We start from the raw sequence: 18,665 nt of genomic DNA on the forward strand, positions 1-18,665 counted from the left end.
GTACGGCGTGCCATTCCACAAACTGAGGAAGAATTGAGTGCCAACTCGAGAGGCAGTGCAGTTACTTTTAGTAGGAAGGCATAACGAATGTTTAGCCATTGTATAGTCGAAAGCAAAATAAAGTCACCGTAAGATAAATACAAGTGTTTCATTTACGTGAATACAGCTGCAAACAGACCATTCAAGTTAGAGAGCGACCCGCAGGCTGATCTACATATCGTATCTGTTCAACCCCTTATTCAGGTTGCTTGCATCCCTCATTCCTATCGAGCATTTGCCAGACTTTCGAGTCATTTAAATATTGCTCCGTCGTCAACAATTCTACATTGAGCCATGGCTGTCTTTGCTGCCCAGCGTATCCTGCTGCGTCCTATTGTTGCCTGCTCGCTGCGACACTCTCTAGAAACCATTGTGCTCTGCTTCCTGCTTGCTTCTGTCTGCTACTTCTCTCTAGTGCATTTGGGTTCACCATCTGCAGCAAAGACTACAGACATCCATTTCAACCTGCTTGCTACCACTCTCCAGTTAAACAAACCTTCTGTTAGCGATGATTCTGCCAATCCATTCAGTCCTCTTCCTTCTCCCAGTCACCACACCTCTGTCCTTTACAGCTCCAAAATTAGAGTGACTGTTTACAATGGCAGCATCACTGATGGTGTGGATGCCACCTCCATTGCTGGGAAATTCATTGATGGCAAAGGGGATCTGGATGCATCCATCAGCTCGTCTGCTGATTCGCTTCTGCTCAAACAGGTGGTTATCTCGGAGCCTAAACCTCACCAGCATCCAGCGTCTGCTTCTCCGCCCATCCCTGCCGGTGTGCTAACACAAACCGTCCTAGCTACTGCTTTACATTTCCAGCAGGCTGTTGCCAATCTAGTAGTGCATGATTCGCTTGGAAATGTCTTTACTCTTTCAGATCTGTGTCAAAAGGTAGCCTCGGATAGTCAGCAGGATTGTGTTGTGCATTCTCCACTCTCTCTCTGGGACAATAAGGAGTCGGTGCTGATGGCTGATCCTAATATCATGGATACCATTTCCCGTGCTGCAATAAAAGAGCATCCTGACTGTGCCCATCCAGAGAATGCTGATCTGGTCGATGCTGGCTTTATTGGTCTTCGCACCGTCCTTACCGATAAGACTAACCCTCGTGTCGTTGGTGCATCTGCCATTGTTCTCTCCTATATGCTGAATGTGTCCACTTCTGCCCAAGCTAGACTGGCTAATGTCTGGGAGCAGCGTCTTGCCTCGCTGCATGTCAACAATATGTATCCTCATGACTACTCGCTGCAGTTTAAGTCTGTGCTGCCCGATGGCACACTTGCTTTGAATTTTTCTGAAACTGTCTCTCAAATGGTCCAGTATGTTGAGGTGAGTTGATTTTGCATTTTTTGTTTTCAACAAAATGGATTTGTCATCTAAATTGATGTTTTAGGTTTCCAACCAAAGCGATTTGCTTGTGGTTACCATCAGCTTCTTGTTGATGCACGGCACATTTATTATGCTGTTTACCAATATGCGTCGTATTGGTTCCAAGTTTACTCTAGGTAATTTTATCGTATCTATTTGCGTTCACGTTGGAATGGCTTTATACTGTTTGTAGTCTTGTTTTAGTCGATCGTCTAATTTGAATGTGCTGTGATGATTGGCTCTATCTAGGCTTTGCTGTTCTCTTGAATAGCACATTTGCGCTACTTGCTGGTCTTTTGCTTACCAAAGTATCCGGAATTTCACTAAACGTATTCCAGCTGTTTGAAGCCATTCCATTTTTTGTTGTCAGTGTCGGATTCGAGAAACCCTATGTGCTCAGTCGTGCTGTTGTCAAGGCAGCAAACACTGAATCTGACGAACCTTTTAGAGACAAGATCTGGACTGGAGTGTCATCTGTTGCTGGATCGCTGATTGCAGATTATCTGATTGAAATTACCATTCTTGTTCTAGGTGGCATTTCTGGCATTCGAGGAGTCATTGGCGAGTTTTGCTTTTTTGCCGCGTACATCCTCATCTTTGACTGTGTATTCTTGTTCACCTTTTATGTGTCGGTGTTGGCGCTAAAGCTCGATCTCAAGCGTGTCTATATGCGGGACCATCCTGTTGACAGCATAAAGGAGGGCATTTTACATCCTGGATCTGGAGAAATGGTCATTGGCGGATCTTCATCAATTCATTCGGATAAGCTTAACAAGGACAGTTTAATTTCTCGAGCCAAACTTATCATGATTCTCGGTTTCCTTGCTACCCATGCCTTGAATGCTACTGGCACCTTTGATGACATGACATCTTTTATGCCCAAGGTGCTTGATTCTCCAATGCCTGGTGCAGCTCCAATCATTCGAATGATCTCTTCACAACCCAACTCCAACTCTCCTGTCAACATCTACATTTCCGATCCACATGTCATGCATCCCCTTCGGTACGAATTGGATGATATAGAAACCATTGCCGGAGGTACTCAAAACAGTCTGATTAGTCCTGTATCTCTTTTGATTCTTTGGATCTTTTCAATGGTTGTTGTTGTTGGATTTATCTCGTATCGATGGCAACGTCCTCTTTCTCTTGACAGTGCTTCTGTTACGGAAGAAGATGTCATTGAGCAAACACTTGTCGAGGATAGTATTGCGTCTGATTCTGGTATCGATGCAAAGGCTCTTGTCACTAGCGCAACCCCCTTTTCCGAAACTGCATTGACTTGTTTAAAGGCTGATTCTCGTACAGATTCAAAGCTAGAAATGGCCAAAGCAACCGTTTTGGAAAATCCAGTTTCAATTTCTACCGAGTTGCAATCCCAAGTCCAAGATTCTCTTACCAAGATCCTGTCTGGAAATGCTGAACAGGTCTCTGACCAAGACATTCTTGATCTTGTGGATGCTGGCAAGATTCCTGCTTATGCACTTGAAAAAAAGCTTGGCGACTTTACTCGTGCTGTACGTATTCGCCGCTCGCTTATTTCTCGTACTGCCAAATCCGATCTTTCTGCATCTTTATTACCTGTTGACCATTACGATTATTCCAAGGTTTTGGGTGTGTGCTGTGAAAATGTGATTGGCTACTTGCCACTGCCTGTCGGTGTTGCTGGGCCCTTGACCATTGATTCCGAAGTGTACCAGATTCCGATGGCCACCACTGAAGGTTGCTTGGTTGCTTCAACATCGCGTGGATGCAAGGCGATTTCTCTTGGTGGAGGTGCAACCACGGTTCTTACTGGTGATGGTATGGCTCGTGGTCCAGTCGTATCATTTCCATCTGCAAAGCGTGCGGGAGAACTCAAGGCATGGCTAGACGACGAAGGATTTGCGATTATCAAGGCTGCTTTCGAGTCAACCAGCAGGTTTGCAAAACTCCAGTCCCTCAAAGTACGTTTAGCAGGCAGACTGATGTTTGCTCGTTTTGTGACACGAACAGGCGATGCTATGGGTATGAACATGATCTCCAAAGGTGTTGAAAAATCATTGGCAGAAATGCAGTCTCGGTATCCCGATATGCAGGTTATTGCAATCTCTGGTAACTACTGCACAGACAAGAAACCTGCTGCTCTTAACTGGATTGAAGGTCGTGGCAAGTCTGTTGTTGCCGAAGCTATGATTCCAGGAAAGATTGTCACGGATGTGCTAAAGACGACAGTTGCTGCACTAGTTGAGCTTAATATCTGCAAGAATTTAATTGGATCTGCTATGGCTGGATCTGTAGGTGGATTTAATGCCCACGCAGCCAATATTTTGACGGCAGTGTTTCTTGCTACAGGACAAGATCCAGCACAGAATGTCGAGTCATCCAATTGTATCACTTTAATGGAAAGTTGCAATGACGGTCAAGATCTTTACATTTCATGCTCAATGCCATGTATTGAGGTGGGAACTGTTGGTGGAGGCACTGCTCTTGCTCCCCAAGCAGCGTGTTTGGACATGCTAGGCGTGCGTGGCCCTCATCTTGAGCGTCCCGGAGAGAATGCTCAGCGTCTTGCAAGAATAATTTGTGCTGCTGTAATGGCTGGTGAACTCTCGCTCTGCGCTGCACTTGCTGCTGGTCATTTGGTCAGATCTCACATGATCCATAACCGCGGTGGTGCTCATACTACTACGGTGCCAACTCCTTCTGCCTCTGAGCCTATTGTTGGCTCTTGCATCAAGTCGTAACGACACTATTATTATTTTTGACTCATATAATCTTGTCCAGCTTTTTATTTTCACAAATACTATGTTTAGATCCCATATCATCCAGCCTTTTAAAAATATCACGACTTTGCACTTTTATTCAGAATACTGGCATTTGCTTTGGCTGACTGGGTTATATTTTTGATCCAGCAGCCAGTCTTTTGAATGCCAATTCTTTAATATGGCTTTTTCCAGACTTTTTCCTCGACCTTTAGGTGTTTTATTTCGATGACAATCTTGCCTTTAAAGGACAAGATTGTGTTTCTGATTAGATTTGTGATTTTTGGTAGATGAAATGAAACCATCAAGATTTCCACAAGTTTATTTGTCATCATTTTATATGAATCGGATTGTATTGCCATGAACAGAATCTAAAAAGTAGTCCGAGTGGTTGATACTTTTATTGCGTCAGTTTATCCAGTTGGTTCTGCAGTGATTGCTGCTCTGCACGCAGTATGTCCAAACTATTCGCATCATCAGCCTCCATAGCATGGTGCTCAAACTGGAGTCGTAGGTTTTCTAATGCGATAAAAGCAATGGATGAAAAAAGCATAAAGCTAGACAATGGACGACCAAACCGCTGAGTCCATGTGAGTTTCTTTTGTAGTTGATCTACCACCATCGAAATACATATATTTATGAATGAGGTTTAGCTATCCATGATTTGGAATTGGGTAGGTCAAGGAAATGTATTTTACCTGGTTGAAGAGTGGATGTGTTTCTTGATGATAAAGCAGTTCGTTGCGATGAAGTGGACATCAGTGTTGATTGCAAAAACTGCAGCTTTCCCAGGAATCTTGCATGCATTATCATGTCGAATGCAGTAATCTAAAACTTGGTCAACAGTGGAAAGAAGTTGGAATTCGATAAAAACTCTTTCCAAACACATTCAACTGTTTAAAAACCGATTGTCCATCTATTTCGGTTGATCCAGTTTATCGATATGATCAATCCACTCTTTCAAGCCAAACCAAGACTGTTGAATGCACTCGGTTTGGTTCAGTACAGATTACCCCATGCACCGACCCATTGCATATTCACTACATCTACAATACTTCCAACCAACCATTTTTACCGACCACTCATCACTCCATCGCAGACTGCCCTTTCCCAGTCAAAAAACATTCTTTTGGCTCTCTACACTCTTCGCCAACCCATTATCGAGATTACTTTATGGCTAACGGTCATCTCTATGGCATGGGGACTCCGACAAACCAAAAAGGATATGATTAATACGACGGAAAAGTTTGATGCCTGTAAAAAGTCGCTTGTTCAAGAGAATCATGAACTTCGAAATAGAATTGAATTGATTACTAGCGGCGACAAAACTTCACTTGGTGGATCATCTAATCAGTTTACCGAGTTGGATGATGAAGGCTTGAGCAAACCTAAATTTGGGTTGTATTAGACTGAGCAATTCCAATAAATTATCTGTCGAGTTGTCATCTGGTTTAGTTGAAACTAGTTTGTATTATACGATGAACGCTGTCTATTCAAGCCAGTTTCTAGCAGGAAAACAAAACGAATATTCAACGATTGTCTGTTCTGAAGCAAGAATACAAATGTGAACAGACTTTAAATGTGGCCATTATCGCTGGAAATTCAAACTCTACTTTCCTCAAACAAAAATGGCCTCGTTTATCACAGCCATCTTGGATTGGCTACGAAGCCTATTCTTTAAACAAGGTTAGTGGATACATCCTTGCAGTCAATATAACTTGGTGTTTGTCTGTCCTGTGGTCGACAGCACCACTTGTGCTTTTCGAAGTTGGCCGAGCGAACAAGCTGTAAAGAGTCTAGTCAAACTGTAACTATATGGACAGGCCAGGTTCCATCCTTTGTTCTTGTGGAAAGAATACCAGTGCGACCCAATGCTCAATATACAGTACACAGTTCAAACAAGAATAAAAGGACCGACTTGCTTCAAGAGTCATTGACGATTCTTGATAGTCCGGAATTGAACAGATTGCTATAGCTTGCTGGCTAGCCAGAGCAACTTCATTTACCATGGCTTTAACTCACCCTTGTTTCTTTGGTTGGTTTAGAAATGGAGCTGACCCTTGTGGGATTACAGAATTCTGGGAAAACCACCCTTGTTAGCGTCATTGCCGTAAGTGATCGTGGGCTGCACATGAACACTATAGTGCACCTGTATTAATGTTTTGCTGTATTCTGTAGAATGGCCAATTTACAGAGGATATGATTCCCACAGTAGGATTCAATATGCGGTCAGTCATGCATTCATGTACTGGTTTATATTTGATGGTAGCTAATTATGCTTTATTTCTGGCGAGTATAGTAAAGTAACAAAAGGATCTGTAGTAATGAAATTATGGGATTTGGGCGGTCAAGCTCGGTAAGAGGATTGTATATGTATGTACACAGCTCGCAGACTAACGAATTGTAATGCAATTGGATAATAGCTTCCGTAGCATGTGGGAAAGATATTGTAGAGGTGAATTAAATTGTCAGATTGGTGGTTTAGTCTAGTAATCTAACTGAGTCGTTCAACTTTATTCAGGAGTCAATGCCATAGTTTATGTGGTTGATTCAGCTGATCATGCCAAAATTTCATCTGCCAAAACCGAACTTCACAGTCTTCTTGAACGTCCTTTGCTTTCCGGAATTCCTGTACTCGTTCTCGGAAACAAAAATGATTTGCCAGATGCACTTTCTGTTGAGGATCTCATTGAGCAACTTGGCCTCAAAAGCATCACAAACCGACAGGTTTCGTGCTACTCCATTTCTGCAAAAAACTCGACAAACATCGACATCACTATCCAGTGGTTGATGAAACACGCTACCTCGAAATAAGGTTTTGCAATACCATCTTGATGACTGTCTCGATCTCGTGCAATAGCCCATCTCACTTTTGGTTTGAACCTAATCGACTGGTAGCTCGATCTCTCCAGCTATTATCTTTGACTTTTTTACTGCAACCCCAAGCCTTTTGATAGTGATTTGAAAATTCCAATATAAATTGAAACCAAGAAATGGTTAAACTTGTGGAACTTTTATCTTTTAACCAATAACACATGGATCAAGTACTGATAACTAGTGCATGCTGGTATTGTAGATTTGGGTTTAGATTGTGATTCAAACTGGCAAAATTTCAGCATTGACAAAACTAAAAGTGTACGACCAGGACGGGACTCGAACCCGCAACCTCTGGATTCGAAGTCCAACGCGCTATCCATTGCGCCACCCGGCCGATACTCTTGATACCAATTTTTTATCATCATATTTCTAAAATAAAAACCACAGTATTATTAGCATGTGTTGACAGAGTTTAAAATGGTTGTTCATTTACAGCTATATTTGGATTTCTTGCCTAAAAATAAACAATATCTAAATACTCATTGTGCTCTCGTATTAGAAATTGATTTTAAACACAAAGTCTGTCATGTAATACAAAATGTAGTTTGACAACATCAGAATAGTCGAGTCCAATATGGATTGAACTGAATAAATTTGAAGATTGTTCCAGTGTGGAATTCACTGGAACAAATGGAACGTAAACACTGTTTAGTAAATTTAATGTGAATTGACACCAATCATTCCACGTGACTTGTTGCTTATCACACTTTTTTATTTTTTTATTTTTTGAATGCAATTGTAAATCCCAACTCATGGACTGCATAGTGAACTGATGTCTCATGGTATGTAATTGTATTAATATATAGTCTGTATTTTATATTGCTGTATTTGCTCAATGATGAGAACTTGCAAACTACCCTGAATCTCCTGTGTAGACCATTCTGCAATATACACCAAGATCGTTGAGAGCATTTTGATATCTGCAATATAGAATACATGTGTTTGGATGTTGTTATGTTTTGTTTCTATACTGATAACCCATTCATTTTATCTTCTACTTTTTTACTGATCCGAACGCTAATAGCTGGTTGTGCAGAGTAACATGCTGTACAAGTAGCTGATAAATACCATACCTGTAAGTTATTCTTGTATTGATTCCAGTTGTATTCCAATATAAAACACTGTATCATCTTTCCACTTGATGACAATCTTTGTGAGTGAGCTCTGTGATGACCATCTTAAACTACAATTCCCTGATGGTTAGATGTACAAAACTTTTGCAATGCAGATGGAGTCTAATGATGTTTAATACTAACATTTAATCTTTTCAATAAACCTATTGATGCAGTGCACCATTGGTTTTGTGTATGATCCTACATTCAAGACCTATGATGCGATCTTGGTGTTTTGATATCATTGTTCCTATGATGGTTGTAATTTGCGTCTTATCGGTTTTGTGGGGGAGCAATCGCCTTGCACCCAATAACTACGAAACCAGAATTGATGTCACTTTTTGTGCTGAGGAACTTGATACCAATCAATAGATCCAATTCATTTTATTTTGCATGTGTTGATTGGCAGTCATGCCAATTAACCCGAGTGTACAGTGAACCCAATAAAATTAAGATATCAACTACAAAATGTTATCCAGTTTCATATTATTTGCCTTGCTTTAGCTCTTCCAATTGAGTAGCCATTTGTTGGTACTTGCGCTGCAATCCATGCTTTTCCTCCTCCAAATCTTCAATTTGGTCCGCCATTCGACTTTTCTCTGTTAGCAGGGCAGCCACTTTACCATATGCGTTTTTGACTTCCACGTTCAGTTCTTCAATTGTAGCAGTAAAGTCATCTGCCTGCTGCTGTGAAGCCTTGAGAATCGCGGCAGTAGCTTGTTGAGCTGTCGGATCTAATGTTTGTCTTCGCTGAGCATCAGCCTGTGCAAGTCGTTCACCTAATTTGCTAATCTTGGTCAAGTATTGAGTGTTGTCATTCTCCAACTCTTCAATACGCATTTGCGCTTGAGAAACCATGGCTTGGAGTTTTTTGATATCTTCCTCAGAATCAGCTATGCTAGATTGCAACGCTGCAATCTTTTCATAACTTTTTGCCAATTCAGCATGCAAGGTCTCCACTTCGCTTTCTTTACCGTCCTTTGGCCCGTGTGCATTCACCGCACTCCGCAATGACAAAATCTCAATCTCATACGTCTCGATCATTTTTACATTATCTCCGTTAATCGACGACTGCATGTCCAGATCTTGCTTGAGCGTTACAATTGCATTTTCCTTGTCTGTCAACTCGCTATTGATGAGATCAAGTTGTTGACGCACTTGTTGTAACTCTGCTTGAATAGCTTCGTCAGGGTTGGCCGCATTCATGTTCTGCTGTAGTTGAGAAAGTAGTTCCTCTTCCTTGGTTTGTATTTGTTGAAGCGATTGTTCAAGAAGTTCAATGGTGTTGTCTCTGTCTTCTAGTTCTGCCTTGAGATCGTCAACCAGCTGGGTTAGATTGGGATCAGTTGGCAATGCAACAGAGCGTGTAGTGGTTTCCTGAGCTGCCTTTTCATCGTGAACCGTGGCAAGCTTGGTTTCCAACTCTTGAACTCGAGTAGCATATGCTGCAGCTCCCGCTTCCACCTCTGCTTTGGCCAATGCTAAATCCTCCAGCTGCTTCGAGGCATGGGATATGTGCTGATCCTTGGTATCTAACTGGCTTTTAAGCTCATCAATGGTTGAAAGATGAAGTGCAACAGCAGGATCAGGTTCAGGGGTTTCTACTGCAACAGGCAGTATAGCACGCTCCTTATGCGCAGCATTGAGAGCCTCAACTTGAGTATCGCGTTCTTGAATCTGACTAGTCAAATGCTTTAAAGAAGTCTCATGCTCCAAAATGGATTGATTCAATACTGTAATCTGCTCATCCCGGTCCTTGAGTTGACTCGTCAAATCAGACAAGGTCATTTTGTGTTCTGCAATATCTTGCTGGAATACTGTAATCTGCTCATCCCGACTTTTAATCTGACCATGCAGCTCATCCAGCTCGCCAACAGACTTGGTATTCTCTTCAAGTTGACCAGTAAGGTGACGAATATGCTGCTCACGCGCATTGGCATCCATCATTATAGACTTTATATGACTAGCATGTTCCTGGTTCTCATTCTCCAATGCATCACGTTCAGTTTGAGCTTGAGCTAATTTGGCTTTAAGCGCATCAATATCTGCAAAGGCTGTGTGATTAGCAGCAGTAACTTCGGCAAGATCTCCACTAAGCTCACGGATACGCTTCTCAAGCTGAGTAATACGACTGGTGAGTTCAGAAATTTGACGCTCCTTTTCAGCAATTTCTGTGGATGAAACAGTATTACCGGCGTCCAACGTAGACGTTTTGGCAGAACTTGAAGCATCGTCAAGGCTTCGGGAAACGTTAGTAGAAGCAGCTTCAGCTTTTTGTTGCAATGCAGTAATTTGTGAACGAAGCTGCTCGACAGAATTTATTTCGCTCTGCAATTTGGTTTCAAGTTCAGTAATATACACCTGTCCTTGATCAAGGCTCTGTTGAAGAGACTCGCTATGTTTGGTATGAGTGGCAACCTTTTCAGAAAGTATCTCTGATTGTCGGGTAGCTTCAAGATGCTGTCCCTTAATATGGGCATATTCAGAGTCATGGGCTCGAGTCACCTCGTCAAGCTGTTGCTGAAGCTGAGCAAGTTCAGTCTCGCGTACTTTGAGGTTTGCAAGCGACTGGTCTAGCTGTGCTTCAGATTCTTGAAGCATCGATTCAATTTCGGAAAACTGGGCATCCTTTGTGGAAAGCTGTTCAATATACGAAATGGAAGTCATTCGATTTTCATCCAATTGCGATTGAAGACTGTCAATCTCATTTCGCAAAGTCTCAATCTCTGCTTTCAAACTGTCAGATTCAGAAACATGGTCATCAGTGGTGTTTTCAGATGTCTTTGCACCACGTTCAACATTTGCCATTTCGGAATTAAGACGATCCAACTCAATCGATGCCAAATCAAGTTTTTCTTCCAGCTTAAGCACAAGTTGAGATTTTTGAAACAGCTCTTCTTCAAGTGTATCCAAGCGTTCAAGATTTTGATCATTGAGATCCTCAAGTCGAAAGACATCTTCCTTCCATCGGAGAGCATCTTGCTCATTCCATTTTTTGGCATCTGCGATATGCTTTTCAAGCTCATCAATACGAAATTGTGCCTTGGTCATCTCTACTGCATGTTGCTTGGATAGTTTGGTGTTTTCAGTTTTGCTTTCAACTGGCAGAGTCGACACTTGAGTATTAGCATCTGTCGAGTCAGTAGGAACTAGATTTCTCTCTACAGAAGCATCAGTTGTAGCAGATGGGACTGCCATACTCTTTTGCGTGACAGTGAGAGTTTCAACAGAATGTTCCAACTCGAGCATTTTCTTTTCAGCTACTTCCAAAGCTGACTTTGATAATGACAATTCCTTTTCTAAATCCTTGATATTGGCTTTAAGTTGAGTAGTTTCCTCAGTAGTGTCTTTTTCATCTGCAGAATTAGGATTTTTGCTTCGTTCCTTGTACAGCTGGAAACGCTCACATGCTTCCTCATGGTTCCATTGTAGCTCTTGATGATTAATCTGCAGCATTTGATGAGCCTCGGTAAGATTAGAAAGTGCTTCATTGGCGGATATGAGCTCCTGTTGTAGTTTAGCATTGGATGAAACCAGTGATGCATTTTCCATTTGAAGATCACCAACTTTAATGTGGAATTCTTTGCTATCTCGGTTGAGTTTACGTTCGCTAGCCATAATGAGGGCATGAGGTGAAGAAGATGCAGGATTGCCATTGCGACTGGAAGTGGGTAAAGATCGTTCAGATGGGGTAAGCGTGGTGCCCATAGATGTGTCTGCTTCCGTGTCAGCATCGCTATCTGCATCGCCCGCATTATCAGGAGACGACTTGGTCCGACTCGGCTCATTATCAGTAGATTTGGAAATAACAGCATTTTCTAGCTGCTCCTTGGTACGAGTCAGTTCAATCTCGATTGTTTTTGCCTTGGCAACGGCAGCAGTCAAAGTCGTTTGCAACTGTGTGTTAGTTTTCTTGAGCGATATCAGCTCAGCCTGTGACGATCCATTCTTTTGAAGCAGTGTTTTTGTTTCCTTGTCCAGCTGATCGATTCGTTCTTCATATGATTGAATCTGACGAGATTTCTCGTTGAGCTGATCTTGTAAAGTCGTTGTTTCTTGTTCCAATGCATCTACCGTAACATAAGCATCCTGCATAGTTTGTTCAAAGTCGCTGATTCTATTCTGAGCAGCGGTTAAAGATACCTGTAGATTTCCAATTTGAGCCTCCTTTGCATCGAGTGATTTCTCTTGTTCCATCACTCGAGGCATTAGATCGGCATGCTGACTCTGAGTTTTTCGCGTATCTTCCAACCGTTTGCGTAAAATGGCTTCGCTCTCTTTTGATTTTTCAAGTTGTATTCGGACTTGAGCCAGCTCTTGCATAGTCGTTTTCTGACATGCCTCGGCAAGAATTCGACCTTCCTGATTGTGCTTGGAAGCTTTGGCCCATTGTCTGACTTTTGCTTGAACCTTTGTCAAATCGCTGGATGTTTCGCGTAGACTGTTTTCAAGTTCAGCGACTCGACGAGATTCCATTTCGGACGTGGATCCACCTGGAGTTTTGCGACGAGCGTCAACAAGTGATCTTAGATATGCTGCCTCATCCTCTGTCAACGTGTGCTTTTTTCCAAGATCCATTAATGTAGTTTCTTGCTATCAATAAAAAAGACAAAACATGATGAGCCATCTAATAAAACGTAGCATTTACTCCAAAAACCACACACTCACCCATGCGATGGCGTCCTTTGCTTTCTTCAATTCAGCACGAAAGTGCATCAAGGACTGGATTAGCTTCATCTTGAACGGATCCATCTGTGTTTTGTCATTATGTTTCAGCACGGCATCAAACACCTGACTATGGTCTATACCCAGACCTTCTGTTGCTCCTGAAGATTTCAAAACAACAACCTCTGATGCTAGCCAGTTTTGTTTGACCTTTAAATCGTGCAGCAGTCTATCCTTTGCATTCAACTCGGTAGTCAAGCGACGCGCTTCTGCAAGTAAATCATTCTGGGATAAAGCCGACAGATTTGACATGGTTGTTGTGGATTCGACAGTAATGGAATATTTTGAATTAGGTTGATCAGCAAATGACTCTGAAAGAAGTGGAGAGGATATGGATGGACTGCTTGGATAGTGGGACTGGCTTCGAGATGCAGCGTTGGGGGGTGTAGCAGGTCGCTGAGAAGACCCACTTCCTCGAATTTGAGAGCTAGTTGATGGTGGAGATGGTAGTGGGATGACTGGAGTGGGTCTTATTTGACGATATCCAGACGGCATTTGGTTAAGGTCTGAAGTATTTGATAAAGGTAAAAGTGACGGATTGGTATTTCCACCTTGAGATCTGCTGTTATTTCCATTTGAATAATCCATTGGTCGCAACTGTTTGGGTGATCCCAACGGAGCTGATAAAACAATGCATTCAAGAAATTTCAGATTAGTACAGCACATTGTTAATAATCGATCATTGCAAGCCATGGGTCGTTGTAGCGATGCTACCAATCAACGAATAGTGCATTCAATGAGTGTATACCCTCCATGATAAATAGCAGTGGTTCAAGGAGTTAATTATTAATACCAAACCATGGAGGATCTAGTCCAAAATGGTATGTGAATTGCGGCTTGATTTAGCCACATAATCATTGAGCCGTTGCAAATTAGAATTGGTTTATAAACAGGAATGGACTGGAAGCAGGATGAATACAACTCATGCACATTTAATAGAACAGTAAGACTCCAAAGCAGACACATTCGCTTACAGGACGACTTGTCATTTGTAGGACGTCGATAGGGCATTTGCTGGAGCAAAGGAGGCGTGGATTGTTGTTTTTGCTGCTGTTCACCAATACTCTTTAGTCCTGACATGGTAGCAGGACTGAATGTTAGACTAGACTTTCTAGGCTGAATGCGGTCACCGTTGATTTGATTAGAGTTGATGTTGAATGGTTCAGAAGGGTACTGTGGGCGGTCGGAAGTATGCTGCTGCTTATCTCCCATAATACAGCAGCAGTGTCAGAAGCAGCTTGTACGAATGAATTCAACACTATCGACTCTTGTAAGAAAATAGTCGATATTCACCACAATTGTAGTTTACCAGAAAGTATGAATGTTTCTGTTCGTATTCACGTAAAATGAAACACCAAATAAACTGCGATGCTCATGAAACGATAATTTCAAATTCATTGAATTGGTTTTGAATCTTTGTTAAACTAGTTTCTAGTATTTGTTGAGCATCTTTTGATTTTATATATTTCTGTAAATCATTCAATTCTTCTCGATCCTTGTCTTTCAGCTTTGAGAGTTGATCGGAACCGTTTGTCTTTCAGACGTTGTTCAGTCGCAGCTGCTTTGCTACACACCAATCAAGTATACATGGGTTTATATACAGTTTTATAGCATTCGACTGGTAACCCCAATAATACTTTTGGACTTACAAATGATCAACGCGACGAAGAGTGCTAGTAGATGGTCCATCAGATACTTGCGAGGCAGCAGCAATCAGATCGTATATCTTGTCAATGCAATCATTATAGTTCATATGCTGTGTTCTGAATCGATCTGATGTAACCACCAGTTCTCCCTTCTTGTTCATTCTACCTTGATTCTAAACCATTATAGAGTGTAGTGGGTCAGACATGTATTATGACAAGAATCATTGCGTCCAATCAACTCACTTGCTCAAGAATTCGCTGAACTACAGGTTGTGGTACCCATTCCATATCATACACTGTAAATCGAATATCTACTTTTGTATTCACTATATTGAATCATGCGTTACTAGCACGTTCAAATATCAAGACAACTGTTCCTGTCATCATGTGTTACTGATAATCAACTCATGTTTAAATTGCACCTTTGTTAACATTTTGGCCTCCAGGACCACTACTGCGTGAATACTGAACAGAAAGCTTATCTATATAGAATGGTGCTTTTGAGTAATACATTCCAGAATCTATACAACGCATTCAATCAGTTATACTGTACTTTCAGGGATAGAATCTCGGGTGAATCTTTGAATAAACGCCTTGCAAACATCACTGTCATCCTGGTGAGCCGTTGCAGCAAGAGCAGTTTTCCTGAATGTGCGCACCAGTGATGGTGTAGCAGAGACTATATGTCTGTGAATACCTTGCAGTAATGCAGACATGAAAAGGGAATAGTTATACCCTAGAAAACTATTCAAAAAACTGTTCAAAAAACTATCCAAAAAACTGTTTGACTTGAGCAGCACAATCTGCCATTTCAGCCATGTCGGACTTTGAAGACGACTTTATGGTCGAGGATGAAGACGAAGACTTTGGGTTCGAGTACGAGGATGATGATAATGAAGAGCCTGACATTGATCTAGAGAACAAGTACTATAATGCCAAGGGTGTGTTTTACATTGCTCATTGTATTGAATCTGCTGCTATCATTCAAGATGCTGTAAAGTCTGCTAGACTATACATGCAAATAAGCCTGCTATTTGCTGCAATGTTTAAACTCTGCATTCCAAATACTAGTTCATAACGTCAGGGTTGAAGTCATGCATTGATCCATGCTCAGTCTCCTGCTATTGATTCTAGCTATGACTTGAATCCTCATTCTACAACTCTTGTATTATCCAATGGCAACCACCATTCTCATGTACGTAGTTTAAGCTCTCAGGACACTCATCTCCACTTGTTTCTTCCTTGATAATTTCATAATCAATTGCTCAAGGCCACAAGGAAGACTCTCCTCAAGTAGCTCTCAAAGAATTTCGTTCTGTAATTGTTGCCGAGGAGGAAAAGGGTGATTGGTAAGGGCATGACTGTCAGTTGGATTCTACAATTGGACTCAATCTAACGCATTTCATTCGGTCATTACTCTCAGGGGATTCAAATCACTCAAACAGATCATCAAACTAAGCTTCAAATTGAATGATTATGCATCGGTCAGTCTTGAGATTTTAGTCGACTCTAGAGTATTTCTTTGAATGCTCACAAGCTTTACAATCAATTTCAAAATGGTTTCTTGTAATTCTATATCTAATGTTTATTCGACAATATATGATATACAACAGGTTTTGAGCCATTATACTGAGCTTCTAACATATACCAGATCTGCAGTGACTCGAAACTATAGCGAAAAAAGCATCAACAACATTCTTGACTTTGTGTCTGGATCCTCAGATATGTCGTTTTTAGAAAGCTTTTATTTTATCACGCTCAAGGATCTAGAAGATTCAAAAAATGATGCAAGTATCCCATGTGCATATATTCATAGTACATGCATGTCGATTGTATGGAAAAAACAATCTACTGTTTGAAAATATTTACCTGGTTTTTGTACACTTTAGCGGCTTTGGGTCAAGACAAATTTGAAACTGGCCAAACTATGGCTTGATCGTCAAGAATACACTCGACTGACCAAGGTATTGTGATTTTCTTGATTATACCTTCTTGGCTACTGTAGAGTTTAGCTTGACTGTCTCACCACTTTCTATATGATGTCTAAACGGTTTAGATTATTCGTCAACTGCATCTTTCATGTCAAAATGATAATGGTACGGATGATCAACGCAAGGGAACTTTGTTGCTAGAAATTTTTGCACTCGAGATTCAGATGTATACAGAAACAAAAAACAACAAAAAGCTCAAGGTAGAATCATGTTGTATATTTAAATCGACTTTGGAAAACATGCAACTCACGTTTATTTTCATGAAATTATATCTAGTATGTATATCAACAATGTCTTCATGTCAAATCAGCTATTCCACATCCTCGTATTATGGGTGCGTTGGTATACTTTTAAAATCATCGCTTTTAAATCTTTTATAATAATCTTTTTTGTTTCTAGGCATCATTCGCGAATGTGGTGGTAAAATGCATATGGGCGAAGGTAACTTGCGCCTTGATGTATGCATCCTTGATACAACATACTGATCCATGTTATTGTTGACTACAGCTGAATGGGAAAAAGCGCAAACCGACTTTTTTGAAGCATTTAAAAGCTATGATGAAGCTGGAAGTGTTCAGCGAATACAATGCCTCAAGTAAGTTGAAAGCGTGTTGGATTCAAAGAGGAGATGGGATGTGTAAAACCACATCCACGACTCACTATTTGGAAACTCTCATGTGTTAGATACCTTGTGCTCGCAAACATGCTTGCAGAGTCTCAGATCAATCCCTTTGATTCGCAAGAAACCAGTCCTTACAAAAATGACGGTCAAATTGTTGCCATGACAAATCTGGTCAATGCATACCAACGCAAGGAAATTAATGAATTTGAACGCATCTTACGGACCAACCGTGCAACTATTATGGATGATCCATTTATTCGTACTCATATCGATGGCGTACTCAAGAGCATCCGTATGCAAGTTCTTGTAAAATTGATCAAGCCTTACACAAGAATCGATATTTCATTCATTTCCAAAGTAATCAAACTGTATTGTGGTGTATGGTTTACACTGTTTTATTCAATTCTACATTTCATACTCTAACCTTGAACATGTGCAGAAACTCAACGTGCCTGATACAGAAGTAGAGGAGCTTTTAGTGAATTTGATTCTGGACAATAAGATTGCAGGAAAAATTGATCAGATTAACCAGTGTATTGAGCTTGAGCAAGAGTAAGTGCACGTTTACTTGAGATTGCCCGTTTTTTTCTACTGCTTGAGTAGTGCATGTGCAATGTTTATGAGCTTGGTAAAATGCTAATCTGACCTTGTTTAAATATGATTTTAGATCGTCAAATTTCCAGTACGATGCAATGCTGGGATGGACCAACAACATACAGACTCTTTACAAAAACGTTTTTGCTCGAATCACTCAATAAATGCGCTTTTCGGTTCATCATAGCTACACCATGTCATGTTGTTGATGAGTTGTACTCTAGTGTTTATTATGCTATACAAGTTGGTTGCAATGCAGCGACTGGACTGTACCACGCCCATGTCCCTGCAATCAGCATCCCCAAAAACTGAGACATGCAGATGGACGCAAGGCAGTAGATGTAACTGGAACGAACAGGCAATAAGGATAGTTCCATGGCAAATGTGGAAATGGTGGTCAAGCATCCACAAAAGCCGTCGGCTAGTCCGACCAGCACCGCGCACGGCACAGATCCTGACACAGATATGGTTTTTAAAATATAGATACCAATGAGGATCATGCTACCCACGACATTGACTATAGAAAAGTGAGTCTACAACGACTTGGCAATAAGAAACAGTATACAGTAATCCAATGATTTTACCTAAAAAAGTACCAATGGGAAACGTAGAGTAAAGCCCATTGTATTGAGAAAGGATATACCGAATCAATGTTCCAAAAGGAGAGAACAACAGCGTGAATGCAATGCTTGTAGTTGATACACCAGCTATGACTACGCCCACACCGGATATATATACAATCAAACACAGTACAAGCGGTATCCAGATATCGCCTAAACAAGATTCAAGGCGTGATTGCAATGAATCCAGTTTGGCTTTCGTAGCTGGCTCAAGGGCTTGTAGATTTAGAACAGGAAAAAGAGAGGCTACATGTAGCCCAGTTGCTAGTGAAATGGATGACATTCCTATTGTCAATCCAATGAGTGCTAATCCTGCAATAATCTATA

At 41.2% G+C, this 18,665-nt stretch overlaps 8 protein-coding genes across 8 annotated transcripts; 4 read left to right on the forward strand and 4 right to left on the reverse strand.

The window, feature by feature from the left end:
• The first annotated feature begins 105 nt into the window (after window positions 1-105).
• Window positions 106-4,473, forward strand: BATDEDRAFT_17340 (uncharacterized protein). The gene is made up of 3 exons (XM_006680580.1): window positions 106-1,371; window positions 1,436-1,547; window positions 1,660-4,473. Exons 1-3 carry the CDS (start codon window positions 334-336, stop codon window positions 4,131-4,133), a joined length of 3,624 nt encoding a protein of 1,207 aa, XP_006680643.1. The 5' UTR covers window positions 106-333; the 3' UTR covers window positions 4,134-4,473.
• A 78-nt stretch (window positions 4,474-4,551) lies between these two features.
• Window positions 4,552-4,958, reverse strand: BATDEDRAFT_90586 (uncharacterized protein; the record flags this gene model as incomplete). The annotated part of the gene is made up of 2 exons (XM_006680868.1): window positions 4,552-4,763; window positions 4,850-4,958. 2 exons carry the CDS (start codon window positions 4,956-4,958, stop codon window positions 4,552-4,554), a joined length of 321 nt encoding a protein of 106 aa, XP_006680931.1.
• Window positions 4,959-5,094: 136 nt separating this feature from the next.
• BATDEDRAFT_90664 (uncharacterized protein) lies at window positions 5,095-5,559 on the forward strand (the record flags this gene model as incomplete). The annotated part of the gene is made up of 1 exon (XM_006680793.1): window positions 5,095-5,559. The coding sequence occupies one exon, from the start codon at window positions 5,095-5,097 to the stop codon at window positions 5,557-5,559; it is 465 nt and encodes a 154-aa protein (XP_006680856.1).
• A 215-nt stretch (window positions 5,560-5,774) lies between these two features.
• Window positions 5,775-7,160, forward strand: BATDEDRAFT_20311 (uncharacterized protein). Its single transcript, XM_006680589.1, has 6 exons — window positions 5,775-5,837; window positions 6,197-6,261; window positions 6,330-6,379; window positions 6,451-6,507; window positions 6,575-6,606; window positions 6,673-7,160. Exons 1-6 carry the CDS (start codon window positions 5,780-5,782, stop codon window positions 6,963-6,965), a joined length of 555 nt encoding a protein of 184 aa, XP_006680652.1. The 5' UTR covers window positions 5,775-5,779; the 3' UTR covers window positions 6,966-7,160.
• A 1,466-nt stretch (window positions 7,161-8,626) lies between these two features.
• BATDEDRAFT_26518 (uncharacterized protein) lies at window positions 8,627-14,077 on the reverse strand (the record flags this gene model as incomplete). Its single annotated transcript, XM_006680626.1, has 4 exons — window positions 8,627-12,229; window positions 12,284-12,733; window positions 12,809-13,371; window positions 13,840-14,077. The coding sequence occupies 4 exons, from the start codon at window positions 14,075-14,077 to the stop codon at window positions 8,627-8,629; spliced, it is 4,854 nt and encodes a 1,617-aa protein (XP_006680689.1).
• A 433-nt stretch (window positions 14,078-14,510) lies between these two features.
• Window positions 14,511-15,024, reverse strand: BATDEDRAFT_13116 (uncharacterized protein; the record flags this gene model as incomplete). Its single annotated transcript, XM_006680571.1, has 3 exons — window positions 14,511-14,684; window positions 14,755-14,837; window positions 14,934-15,024. 3 exons carry the CDS (start codon window positions 15,022-15,024, stop codon window positions 14,511-14,513), a joined length of 348 nt encoding a protein of 115 aa, XP_006680634.1.
• Window positions 15,025-15,307: 283 nt separating this feature from the next.
• BATDEDRAFT_90405 (uncharacterized protein) lies at window positions 15,308-17,904 on the forward strand. The gene is made up of 12 exons (XM_006680794.1): window positions 15,308-15,452; window positions 15,782-15,860; window positions 15,935-15,995; window positions 16,125-16,298; window positions 16,401-16,475; window positions 16,568-16,702; window positions 16,779-16,836; window positions 16,902-16,943; window positions 17,010-17,097; window positions 17,187-17,481; window positions 17,564-17,676; window positions 17,792-17,904. Exons 1-12 carry the CDS (start codon window positions 15,329-15,331, stop codon window positions 17,880-17,882), a joined length of 1,335 nt encoding a protein of 444 aa, XP_006680857.1. The 5' UTR covers window positions 15,308-15,328; the 3' UTR covers window positions 17,883-17,904.
• An 86-nt stretch (window positions 17,905-17,990) lies between these two features.
• On the reverse strand, window positions 17,991-18,474 carry BATDEDRAFT_4610 (uncharacterized protein; the record flags this gene model as incomplete). Its single annotated transcript, XM_006680532.1, has 2 exons — window positions 17,991-18,235; window positions 18,303-18,474. Coding segments are annotated over 2 exons (417 nt in total), but the record flags the coding sequence as incomplete, so codon positions are not given.
• Between the last annotated feature and the right edge of the window lie 191 nt (window positions 18,475-18,665).

Source organism: Batrachochytrium dendrobatidis, assembly GCF_000203795.2.
Source record: "Batrachochytrium dendrobatidis JAM81 unplaced genomic scaffold BATDEscaffold_10, whole genome shotgun sequence".
NCBI lineage: Eukaryota > Fungi > Chytridiomycota > Chytridiomycetes > Rhizophydiales > Batrachochytrium > Batrachochytrium dendrobatidis.

Coding starts and splice junctions, on each gene's coding strand:
- BATDEDRAFT_17340 (XM_006680580.1), top strand. CDS start 334: ATGGCTGTCTTTGCTGCCCAGCGTATCCTGCTGCGTCCTATTGTTGCC. Junction 1,372..1,435: donor AAATGGTCCAGTATGTTGAG/GTGAGTTGATTT, acceptor TTGATGTTTTAG/GTTTCCAACCAAAGCGATTT. Junction 1,548..1,659: donor TGGTTCCAAGTTTACTCTAG/GTAATTTTATCG, acceptor GGCTCTATCTAG/GCTTTGCTGTTCTCTTGAAT.
- BATDEDRAFT_90405 (XM_006680794.1), top strand. CDS start 15,329: ATGTCGGACTTTGAAGACGACTTTATGGTCGAGGATGAAGACGAAGAC. Junction 16,944..17,009: donor TAAAATGCATATGGGCGAAG/GTAACTTGCGCC, acceptor TGTTGACTACAG/CTGAATGGGAAAAAGCGCAA. Junction 17,482..17,563: donor ATATTTCATTCATTTCCAAA/GTAATCAAACTG, acceptor GAACATGTGCAG/AAACTCAACGTGCCTGATAC.
- BATDEDRAFT_20311 (XM_006680589.1), top strand. CDS start 5,780: ATGGCCTCGTTTATCACAGCCATCTTGGATTGGCTACGAAGCCTATTC. Junction 5,838..6,196: donor AAGCCTATTCTTTAAACAAG/GTTAGTGGATAC, acceptor TGGTTGGTTTAG/AAATGGAGCTGACCCTTGTG. Junction 6,262..6,329: donor CCCTTGTTAGCGTCATTGCC/GTAAGTGATCGT, acceptor TGTATTCTGTAG/AATGGCCAATTTACAGAGGA.